The 11,731-nt window shown below is 57.1% G+C and overlaps 1 protein-coding gene and 1 long non-coding RNA gene across 6 annotated transcripts; one reads left to right on the top strand and one right to left on the bottom strand.

Moving 5' to 3' along the window:
- Positions 1–1,550: 1,550 nt before the first annotated feature.
- On the bottom strand, positions 1,551–11,196 carry LOC123379604. Of its 2 annotated transcripts, XR_006584255.1 has the most exons (3): positions 10,930–11,196; positions 4,324–4,476; positions 1,551–2,079 (listed from the first exon to the last, which is right to left on the bottom strand). It is a non-coding gene; the product is annotated as an uncharacterized LOC123379604 (long non-coding RNA). The 2 variants fall into 2 exon arrangements; XR_006584254.1 differs by lacking the exon at positions 1,551–2,079 and having other exon boundaries at positions 4,182–4,476.
- PDZK1IP1 (PDZK1 interacting protein 1) lies at positions 2,270–9,503 on the top strand. Of its 4 annotated transcripts, none has more exons than XM_019836947.2 (5): positions 2,270–2,389; positions 3,070–3,246; positions 6,370–6,478; positions 8,356–8,451; positions 9,074–9,503. In XM_019836947.2, the coding sequence occupies exons 2-5, from the start codon at positions 3,180–3,182 to the stop codon at positions 9,144–9,146; spliced, it is 345 nt and encodes a 114-aa protein (XP_019692506.2). In that variant the 5' UTR covers positions 2,270–2,389; positions 3,070–3,179; the 3' UTR covers positions 9,147–9,503. The 4 variants fall into 4 exon arrangements, with proteins under 4 accessions (XP_019692506.2, XP_044891711.1, XP_044891710.1 ...); XM_045035776.1 differs by lacking the exon at positions 2,270–2,389 and adding an exon at positions 2,707–2,855; XM_019836948.2 differs by lacking the exon at positions 2,270–2,389 and having other exon boundaries at positions 3,017–3,246.
- Positions 11,197–11,731: the final 535 nt, after the last annotated feature.

Raw genomic sequence — 11,731 nt, 5'->3', positions numbered from 1 at the left:
AGATGGAGGACTGGTCCAAGGGGCCTGATGATTCATGGTGGCAGAGCTGGGCTGGGACCCCGAGGGAGGAACTGAGTGTTGATGGAGCAGCAGCTCAGAGATGAGGACACAGGGTCCAGTCTTGTGGAGTTGCTGAGGCCTGAGTCTAGATCTTGGGGCCACACCAGACCAGCAGGGGGACCAATTTGTTACCATGGGGACCTAAGGCTGTGTCCATGCAGCTGGGGAGATGATCCCCCCTCAGCTGGATGAGGACGCCCAGACAGCAGAGACCAGCCTCAAAGCCAAATGTCCACCCACACCCCCCTCTTCCGGAACAACTTGTTTTGCTCTAAAGCTTGGGACTTTGACCTGGGAGGTGTGTTTTCCTCCCGTTGGTCACCTGATGTCCTTCCTGCTCATCCCCTTCCCCCCCCCACCCAAAAACAGGGCCCTGGGAGTTCCTGTCCTTTCCTGGATTCTTTAGGGAAGGGGGAATGCTTGGGTGAGGGAAGCAGGACATGAGACCTGGGGACCAATGGGAGAGGCTGGGCTCCTTTTGGGGGAAACTCTTTGGAGGGGGGGTCACTACAGTGACTTCCCTGCCCAGCTCTTATTGGCTCTCTCCTTCCTGGATTTCTGGGACACCTCACTCTTCTGAGATTTCTTCCTCCTGCTCTAACCTGCTCTAACCTTCCTTTTTATAGACGCTTATCACTGGGGCTGTGTCCTGGTCCCTGGCTTCTCTCCTTTCCCCTGCACACACACACACACACACACACACACACCACATACACATATACACATAACATATATTTGCCACACACCGCACACATACATACACACCACACAAACACATACACACCACACCCCACAAACACCACACACACATACCCATACACCGCACACATGCACACATACATATACACCACACACATACCACACGCACACATGCACACGCACCACACACATACACACCACACACACACACACCACATACGCCACACACTCATACACAACACACATCCACACACACATCCACACACCACACACACCATACACACCACAGACACACACACACACACGCACACACACCTTGGGGTGACCATGTGTTCCTGTGCCTCAGTTACCAGCGCTGTGCCACACATGGCTCCCAGATCTAGCTCTCTATGCCAGACTCAAGATCCTGCTGCCTTCTGGATGTTTCCTTATGGAGGTTCCACAGGCACCACAATACATCTGAGCCTGCAGCCCATCATCCCCCCACCTCTTCTGAAACTTGCTAGGGTCTCTGAGACACCAGGCATCACCCTGGGCAAATCCTTGTCCCTCACCGGCCACCCCCAGCTAGTCATGTGTTCATAAGCCACGCCCTATCCACCCCATCTCCTAGAGGGCTCAGATGCACCGAGGCTGCCCTGGTGCAGCCTGGGCCCTGGGTGTGTGTGGCCATCCAGCAGCCCTTTCTCCCCTTTCTCCAGCCCTTGCACTCCCTTTCAGTCTCCACCCCCCGGGCCAGAGAAGTTTTCTCAAATGCAGGTCTGGCCACATGACTCCTCTGCTTAAAACTCTCCAAGAAAATATCCTGATGTTTATTAAATTCAACCCCATTCCTTGCATACCGATCAGTGATTCCCTAGCTATTCATTAACACGAAAGGTGACTACTCTAGCCAAACTTTGTGCCAGAAGATTCTGAGGACTCCAAGTTGGGGTTAGGGAGGGAGAACAGGACATATATGTCCTCAAGTCTGAGCTGAATTCCCTCAAGCTGAATATCACTCAAGTCTGAGCTGAATTCCCTCAGACCACCTGCGTCACCCCATCTTTGGATGATGGTGGTACCTGCTGTGCTTGAATGTGTAGACACAGGAAGTGGGGATGCGGCAGAACACGTGACTGCTGCCCCTGGCAGAACCATCTTGCTATAGAAAGGATTGCCCATGAGGTCCTGTGAGCAGTGGCTTGGTGGCTTCTGGGCAGGGAGACCGTGGAGGGCTTTCTGGGGACACTCCCTCTGAGGCATTGCCCTGGTGTGCTGGGTCCTCCGTTCTTGGTGTCTGTGGAGTGAGACTCTCAGCATCTCTGGCTTCCTGTACTCCTGGGGAGGGGTAAGGCAAGGAGACCCAGCATGACCTTTGGTCCCGGGCCTGGACAGGTACTTGGGTCATTCTTAGTTCCTTAGCTGGAGGGTCAGACAGACTCCACGTGACCCTGCGGTTTGAATGCCCAGGGCTTCCGGGCCTTCTATTGGATCTTTCCACTTGGGGGTGTCCTTTCTTTGCCTCCATGGCAGGGCTGTGTTCACCCACTAGTCTCCCTGTGTTGGGTGGGGGTGGGTCAGAAGGTGTGTATAGAGGCCTCTGACGGAGCCTTGACCTTGTCACAGGGAGGTTCCACCCAGCTTCCAGGTACCACATGTGGGGCCAAGAGGAAAGCTGAACTGGGTCAGGACAGCTGGGTTGGGTAGGGAAGGCTGGGGACTGGGACCTTCAGGCCCACTGTCATGGTCCCCATGGGGGAGGGTGGATTATAGAGCTACTGAGCTAGGCCAGGGATGGAAGGACAGAAGCCAAGGCTGAGTCCCAAGACTGGAGCCCCTTGGTCTGGTTGGGTTGAGTAGAGACAGGTGAGGGGGAGAACAGGAAATAGACCAGGCTGAGGGGGAGGGTCAGCTTTGACCTTTCCCTAGCCACTGGGGTTTTCCCCAAGCTCCTGCTGAGCAGCCAGACAACAGATTTCTTAATCCCACTGTCAGCCTTCCAAGATGCCCCGCCCGCAGGAGCAGTAATGTGTCACTCCTTTCCCCAGAGCCCAGCCCTGCTGCCAGGAAGGGGGAAAGCAGACACAAAAACTGGGGAGGCCGGGGGCTTGGAGGTGAGGCACCAACTCTCTTCCTGTCTCCCTGGTCCTCAGACCTGCTTTCTTACCCAGGCTCTGAAAGATGACCTCGAATGCCAGCTTGAGTGGGCAGGGCACCGGCCAGGGGAGGCCAGGCCTGGAAGCTCATTACCATGGGAGGGAGGGCGGTTTCTCTCCACCTCCCCTCCTTCCTCCCTCGCCGCCTTCCTTACTTGCGCCTCTTCTCCAGGGCCAGACTAAGCCTGGGCTGATCTCAGGCAGACACGGACAGACCCCACGGCAGCTCCAGGAGCCCAGATACCAGCAGCCAGAGAGAAGGCCCAGAAGCTTCCTGCAGCCATGTCGGCCCTCATCCTGCTCATTCTGGGCCTGTTCACGGCAGTGCCACCCGCCAGCTGTCAGCAAGGTAGCGTGGGACTGGGCCTGCCGTGGTGGCTGTGGCGAGGAGGGCTGGGCTGGGTGGTGGAAACCCAGCGGAGGATGGGGTGGTCCTCTGGCCTCCCTCACCACCCTGGACACATACAGTTGGGAAGGAGAAGCAGGGATTGGGCTCACTGGAGGAACCTCCAAAGGCAGAGATCTCTGAGCAAGGCTTCTGTCTGGGACTTGTTTTCCACGAGTGAGGAATGCAGGGTGGGGAGGTGGGGGTGTGGGACTAGAGACCTAGAGGAGTTGAGACCCAAGATCTAGGAACAAGAATTGCCTTAGAGATGGCAGGGTCCTGGGGCTACAAGGAAGAAGGGAGGGGCCCAAGCAACCCCCCAAACGGCGGGCTTGTTCCAGGGGAGGGGCAGTGTTGCCCGGGGCCTGCTTCCTGGGCTTGGGAAGAGGACAGTGCCCCGGTGTGGTCCCCACCGCGTACCTGAGATTTGTCCAGCTCTGCCTATGTCTTGTAGCCTGGAGAAAATCACTGGCCCTCTTTGAGACTCAGTTTTCTCATCCATAAAACGAGGACTGTCAACTTGCCCTGCCTACTTCCCAGGGCTGCTGCCAGGGCTGGGGTGCAGGAAAGTTTCACACCAGTGAGGAGCCACACCCTGAGATCTGGAAGTGTGGGGGACTCAGCAGGTGGGATTTGGGTCCAGAGAGGACCGGCAAAGATGTTTCCAGAGTACCCCTCCCTTGCAGGAGCCCTGAGCTCGCATGCACGTCTACTTCCCTTCTGCCTTGCAGTCTTGGCAGCCCTCTTAGAAACAAGATCAGAGGGGTCGAGTAACTTGTGTGAATCACACAGCAGAGCAAGAAGGGATGTAGCTAGGGCGCAGGAGCTCCTGGCTCCAGGGGCCCAGACCAGGTTTGCCACTCACCACTGACAAAATCCAAAGGCGGAGAGACGAGTGGTGGGGAAACAGGAAAGGGATTTATTTCAGTGAGGCCGACACCAGGAAGACGGTGGACCAGAGTCTCAAAGGCTATCCCTAAAGTGGAGAAAAGACTTCCAGGTTTTATGTAAGGAAAATGTGGGACAAAGGTGGGTGGGTACCTGCAGGTGGGCAGTGAAGGTCAGGTCTTTGTCTTGGGGTCAATCACAGAGGTCTTGCTGGCTCAGGGCAGTCCTGATTTCTTGAGAGGGTAGTTTTGGTTTCCTTTGGAGACGCTTTGCCCTCAGGGTATTTTGCCTGACTTGAGAGATAAGCTGGAAAGAAGAATTTAATCAAAGTGAAAGTTTGAGGGCGAACGGGAGGATGGTTGAGTCCTCCTGCGGGGACAGAACTCGGATCACCTCTGTCTCCAGGTTCTGACCCTTGTGCTATATGTTCACTTCAGAGCCACCTGGAAGGAGAAGCAGGGACCGGAGTTCCCTGTGTGTCTGGAGGGAGTTGGCTGAAGGGTCTGGAGGAGGCAGGGAGGGGCCTCCCAGGGCTTGAGGCCTAGTCACTGACCTGAGGAACCATTGTTTCTTGGGCAAACAATGAAGCCAAAGCACTGCTTTTTGGCAAGTATGGAAGTCAAGATAACCACACTGACCTGGCGACAGGCCAGAGAGTTCCCAGATCCCTCCCTTGTCCCCAGTACCTACTAGGCTCAGAGAGGAGGCAGGGCCTTCGCTGCAGCAGGAGAGCTTTAAGGTAGACTCAAGGAAGGACTTTTGAGTGAGAGTGAGGCAGAGTGAGGTTTTTGATGTCCAGCCTGGGCCCCTCAAAGTACAGGATGACACTAGCGATGCATGTGTTTCAGCCTGGAGGCAAGACCCTTCGGGAGCCTCCTGCTGGCCTCTGTCCCCTCCTGAGACCTGCCTGCAACTGCATGTCTGTCCTCTGCAGGGTCAAGCTCCCTCAGGCTCATGGAACACAGTCATGCCTGGGGGAGGGGAGAGCCCTTTGGGGCAGCCAGTGACTGAGGGCAGAGATTCTGGGAAACCATGAGGGTTAAAGGTGGTGTCGAAGGTCAAGGGTCAAAAGATAGAGAAGGTGGGGGGCACCTGGGTGACTCAGTCGGTTAAGCATCCGACTTCGGTTCAGGTCATGATCTCACGGTTCAAGACTTCGAGTCCCACATCAGGCTCTCTGCTGCCAACACAGAGCCTGCTTCACATCCTCTATATCCTTCTCTCTCTTCCCCTCCCTGCTCATGTTCATTCTCTTTCTCTCTCAAAAATAAGTATAAAAAAAATTAAAAAGAAGAAAAAAAGGTAGACGGATGGGGCCTCAACCTGGTCTCTGGCCTAGTCCCAGAGGCGTCCAGCTGGAGAAGACAGAAGGGGAGCAGCTTTTGAAGCTTTCTACCTGGGCCCCACGACCTGGAGGAGAACTTGCCCTTCTGCCTTGCCTTTCCAAAGGTGTTCTGTCCCCGCCATCTCTCGGGCACCCTGACACCCCTGGCTGAGCAGTCTTGCCTGTCCCACACTCCCACCCCCTACCTAGTATCAGAGCAAAGTCATTACAGAACAGGATCTTCCAGATGCCAGACCCGCCCTCTCACAGGGAGATGGGGAGATACCCTCAGCTGGCAAGGCCCAGGCCGGCCATCCAGAGGGCTGCTCTTTGGTCCTGGGGGCCCAGACACTTGTAGGGCGTCCTGCATGTGACTCACATGGAGGGATAGGTGGAGGCTCTGGGCTGTCCCTCCTTGGCTCCTCATCTCTTCTTTGAATTCTTGTTTTCCAACTATCGTCCCTTTTTTTTGTTTTAAAGTTTATTTATTTATTTTGAAACAGAGAGAGACAGAGAGAGAGAAAGAGAATCCCAAGCAGGCTCTGCACTGTCAGCGCAGAGCCCGATGTCCACGCAGAGCTCATGACCTGAGCTGAAGTGGGAAGCTTAACTGATAGCCATTCAGGTGCCCCGCCACCACCGCCCCCCGCCCCCCGCCCCCCATCATCCCTTACTTTAGCTCAGTGGGGTCAGGTCAGTCCTCCTTGCCAGCCCTGCTGCCTCAGAATGTCTCTTCTGGTCCTGGCAGCAGGCTGATGGCCTGTGACACAGGCTCTAGCCCTTGCTCCCCTCCCCCTTCCCCCCTCTTCCATTCTGCACTTGCAGCCCCCACTGCTGCCGAGCCTGCTGCAGCATCCCTGCTCCCCTCTTTCCAGGCCTGGGGAACCTGCAGCCCTGGATGCAGGGCTTAATCGCTGTGGCTGTGTTCCTGGTCCTGGTCGCAATTGCCTTTGCTGTCAACCACTTCTGGTGCCAGAAAGAGCCGTGAGTGCTGTGGGGGTGCTGGGGTCTGGGCTGGGCAGGCAGGGCAGGCCCCAGGACCACCGCTACTGCTCTAGTAGTGGTGAGGAGGGCCTCGGAGACCCAGAGTCCAGTCCTGTCACTGTGCAGAAGTGACACTGAGGCCCAAGTTCTCTAGGACTGGCGCTCGGGCTCGCCGGCCCCCAGACACGGCTCTGTTGGCCTCCACGGTTCTGCGAGCTCTGGGGACAATGTCTTCTCTTCTCAAGGTCTCAGTGTTTCTATCTGTAGAGTCAGGACACTGGCTTAGCCTGTGATGGGGGTTGTGAAAATCTCAGGGAAGAAAGGCTCCATCTTTCTGCAGGGTCAGGTGCTGTGCCACGTGCAGGGGTACAGGGGGGCAGTGGGACAGACAGACACAACCCCTGAACTCTCAGGCTCCCAGACCGGAAGACAAGGAGTGATCCCAGTGCAAGTACCAATGGTAAAAGGGAGAGCAGACTGCAGTGCTGGGCCTGCCCTGGTCTGGGGGGCCGGGGATGGTAGTCCAAGAAGGCTTCCAATTGCATGTTTATTCTGAAGCCTAAAGAATGCAGAGGAGCGCCTCTCAGGATAGAGTAGCACGGGAAGAGCATTGCAGCTGATGGAAGAGGGCATCGAGGCCACCAGGGGTCCAAAGTGCAGGACACTGAGGTCGAGGGCGGTGGGCTGAAATCCAGTCCACTCTGTGCTGGCCGATCCTGGAATAAGGCTGCACCTGCCAGTAGCTCCCACGGAGGGGCCTGGTGCCAGGGTGCTAGCCAAGGCCCTGTGCAGCCCACTGCAGGAACACGAGCAGTCATGCGTAGAGAGAAGGATGGGAGGCCTGAGATAGACTGGCAAGGTAGGCAGGGCCCGGGTCTGGCAGACCCTCGTACACCTATACCCCAAACTGTGGGCTTTATCTTTCGTGCAGTAGGAATCCGGTGAGAGCTTGTACGCTGGTCCTGGGATGAGAGTTGGCCTGAGCACAGGCACTCTGGCTGCTCCGTGGTGCATGCGTGGGGTAGGGGCCAGTCTGCAGGTGAGAAGGGCAGGGCGGGGGGCTGAGAGCATGAGGTCAGGAGAGAGTCTGGACTCTGGAGGGAGCAGAGGGGATAGAGAGGCACCATGTCTGACAGCTGTCTAGGGGTCTGGTCCCCAGAAGTTGGTAGATGGGGACGGCAGGGGGCAGGAGGAAGGAAGGACAAGGATGCGTCCAGGCTTCAGATAGTACCACTTACGGAGACGGAGCATGAGAGGCAGATCTCTGGGCAACTGCTGAGTTTAATTTGAGACATACTAAGTCTGAGGTGCCTGTGGGGTGTCCAAGGAAGGACAAGCAGCAGTAAGAGTGCCCGTGACCCATGTAAGAATAGTTTCAGGTAGGCAGGAGCAGAGGCCACAGTCACTGGGTTTAAACTGGAATAAGAGGCCAGGAACTTTTTGTCAGAAATGTTATTTTTTTTTCCAACTGATCCAAGCTCTGTCTTCAGTGGAAGTTGACCATGTCTGTACCTAATTCCCTGGGGAAAGCCTTGTGGAAATCTGGGCAGACACTAAATCCTGTTGGGTCTTGAGCTGAGGCCAGAAGGAAAATTGCACAAAGTGTGAGGCCTTGGATACATCTTTTGCAAATCTTGGACTGGGACCTGAGGCCCCCACCTTGGAGCAGGGAGAAGGGTGGGAAGGCCCATGGAGTGGGGCCAGAATCAGGCCACTGGCAGGACCCCTACTGGAGAGAAGGGCTTCTGCCCAGGGCCAGCCACTGCTCTTGGACTCGTGAGAACCAGAGCCTAGAAAGGTCTGATTAGGCAAGGGGGAGGAGGGAGAACAAAGAGGGTAGGGACCTAGGGAGCCCGACTGATGAGCCCCATCCATAGGGAGCCCATGAACACAGTCATGACCGTTGGAAACAAGGCAGATGGAATCCTGGTAGGAACAGACGGAAGGTACTCCTCGATGGCGGCCAGCTTCAGGTGAGATGATGGTACAGGGTAACCACCCTGCGCTCCAGAAGGACCAGATGCTTCTGAGGGGTGGGAGGGGGCTAGAAGGTGGGAAGGCAGGGAAGGAGGAGGACTCATGTGGGGAAGGGCTCAGTGAAGAGAGGAGCTCAGGGAGGTGGCAATGGGGGCTTTGTGAGGGTGCAGGGCTCCTTGGGGACCTGAGGCTCAGCTGGGGAGAGGGCCCAATAAGGGGGTAGGGACGGGTAGGGGGAGCAGCTCCCAGGCAGACTGGGATTCATAGGGAGGAGTGCAGTGGGGGAAGGTGACTCTGAAGGGATGAGTCGGGGGCACTCAATGTGGAGAGAGGGGTGAGTAGGGGCAGCAGCTCAGTATGGAGGTGGACTCCATGAGGGGGTTGCTCAGTGGGGGCCCAGTGGGGGAGGGGCTCAGTGTAGGAGAGAGATGGGGCTCAGGGAGGGGTGCTGAGAGGCCTCCAGTCTCAGGTGCACCTGGGGCCAGATGTGGGCAGGGGAACCCCTTCTGGCACTCAAGGATTATTTATTCTGGAAGATACTGCTGTCACCAGTGCAGGATAAGGCAGGGAGAAGGGGACGGGATGGAATGGGTGGTGACCCCTGTCATCCTCTTTCAGGTCCAACGAGCACGAGAATGCCTATGAAAATATCCCCGAGGAGGAGGGCAGGGTCCGAAGCACTCCCATGTGACCCCCGCTTGCCTGTGGGCCCGAGCTGTGAGCCCAGGTGCCTGTGATGGATGCCCAGATCACCACTCAAGCCGCTCCTTCTCTGTGTAGGAATCTACAGTAAGGGGCCGACTCTTCCAGCCCCACACTGCCCACCTTCTCTGGAGTGGTCACCAGCCAAAGTCGAAGCTCAGGCTGTATCCAGGTTAGGGCTCAGCTATGGCTCTGGGGGGTTTCCTAGGAGGTCTCCCACCCAATTCAATTCAGAAGACCCTTCTGAAGAGGACAGTCAGCTCATCACCTCCTGCCTTGCCTCATACCGTCTTCCTCTAACCTTGGAAATGCCTCTTATTTCTGTGAAATAAAGATGTTTCGTATTTCCAGGCCTGATGCTCCCAGGGCTCAGAAAGAGCCCCTCAGATTTACAGCCAGGCCCAGTCTTGCTTTCTGAATCATGACAATCACCTTCCAAAGCCACTGTCATGGTAACTTTGGAGGATTATCCAAGAAGCCCTCTCTTAAAGGCCCATGGGGCTAGGAAGCTCAGCCACTCTACCCCTTGTAGAGACCCTCCTGCCAGCACCCCTCCCCTGACCTGCTCTTAACAACTGTGATTCTGGGCCCTTCTTGGTGCAGCAGCCCTATCCCTTCCCTATCCTATCCTCCATGTGGCCTGGTTGCTGGTGGTTCACTCATCCCTCATCCAGCCAGCTCTAGCAAGCTCCAAGAGTCTTGGACTAGGACTCAGGAAGCCCAGCTTTGAGTGCCTGTCCCCTGCGGGCTTACTATGTGACTTTGGGAGAGCTATAGTTCTCTCTGAGCTGAGCTTCCCCTCTGGGGACAGTTTGGCCAGTCTTGCCACAGAGCTGGAGTAAAATCATCCTCACAAGTGCCACTGACTCCTACTTCTGGGTGGGGGTGGAGTCAGGGAACTGGGTCCCCAGGAGAATGAAGCAGGAGGGAGTCAGGGGAGGAGGTGTACTTAGCAGGCTGGCTGACCCTGGAGGCCCCTCATCCCCGTGACTGTCATTCTTATGGGAACAGGCAGAGTTGGGGGCAGGTGGGTGACAACCTGAGACCCACCCAGGAGCACTCCCAGATCTAGAGGAGTGGGGCTAGAGGGTAGGAGGCAGTCCACCTTGTCCCAAAGATCTCCCTCTGCCAGCTGTCTCAACCCATCACAGCCCCCTAGCTTCACCATTTCAGCCATTGCCTTGCTGTTCAAAGGCTTCAGCCAGATACTCAGGGAGAGATCCATCTGAAATCTGAATTAGCCTTTCTCACCGCACGGAGGTCTAGTTTGCAGCCTGCAGCAGCGGGAAGAGCCCTGAGCAGAGGGACGGCAGGCCTACCCTTGCCTGCTGTGTGACTCAGGACAAGTTGCCTTCCTTCTCTGAGCTGAAGCTCAGAGAATTGTGGCTGTGCTCATGTAGACAGATGCCTTCTTACCCACCTCTGTCAGTTTAAACTCTGCATATTCCTTTTTCTTGGCCCTGCCAAGGTTCTTTTTTGTCTAGGAAGTCCTCCCTGACTAGATCAGAGGGCAGAACCAGGCGGGCAGCCAGACCAGCCTATTCCTGAAGGAGAGATGGAGGTTACTTGAGGGCCTCTGCTAAGGCACAAACACCCCCTTCTTCCTTTCTAGCCTCCTTGGTCTGAACCTTTTGGCTGCCTGCATTCTTCTGGCAGGAAGCTCCGTTCCTTCCCCGCCCCCGCCCCTTGTCCCTGAGGGGTGGAGGTGGGTTCAGAACTGGCCCCACCAGCGCCCTGCCAATGCTCGGCAAGTGAAGCCCCGCCCCTCTCACCTGTGAAGCTTCCCAGCAGGAGCCCGTGGCAGTTGGCCGTCGCTGTCCTGCCAGGTTCCTGGGGCAGGCCACCTTCTCCCTGCCTTGGCCTCTTTGGGAGGCTCCCTAGCCCCCTCTCCATGGTGGAAGGCCCAGGATGGTGGGAACCCTGGGGTCCTTGCAGGTGTCGCGCTGGCACTGACCTTCCCCCACCCCGTGTTCTTGCCCTGGCAGAGGGCAGGGGGCATGGGGCTGCCGGCCCCAGAGCCCCCAGTCCTTATCGCCGGTTCCCACCTGCCAGCCTGGCCAGATGAGGGAGGGAAAGGAGGCTGGGCCCGGGCCAGGGCGGTGCTTAATGACCCTCCGGGGCCTAATCTCAGGCTGGCAGCCGCTGAGTGGCTCAGGCTTGCTCCTGGAGGAGGCTGATAACACACCAGCTGGGCCCCCCACCATCTATCGGGGCTGCACAGCCAGTCCCAGGGGGCGGCGATCAGGGGGCCTGGGGAAGGGAGCCTCTGGGCTGGGGCAGGTTGGGAGGCGAGCTCCCCCGGCCAGCCCCGGGGGGAGGGGATTCTGATCGCCTTGAGTGACAGATAAGGGGAGGGACTGGAGCGGCGGGCTGGCCCGGCAGGACGCCCCCCCCCCCCTCCCGCCGAGGCCCTTATGTCTTCACGACTTCCTGCTCCTTCCCCACCCTTTTCTCCCACCCAGTCCTGGTCTCCTTTTTTGCCCCCCCCCCCCCCCCGCCTTTATCCATCTCTGTTTCTCTTTATGAGTGCACCTCTTGGCCTCTGCTTTTATCTCCATCTTCCTGTCTCTTCCG

This window comes from Felis catus, chromosome C1 (genome assembly GCF_018350175.1).
Source record: "Felis catus isolate Fca126 chromosome C1, F.catus_Fca126_mat1.0, whole genome shotgun sequence".
In the NCBI taxonomy this organism is placed as follows: domain Eukaryota; kingdom Metazoa; phylum Chordata; class Mammalia; order Carnivora; family Felidae; genus Felis; species Felis catus.
Note: the sequence above shows the minus strand (reverse complement) of the source record. Positions and strands in the feature narration are given on the sequence as shown.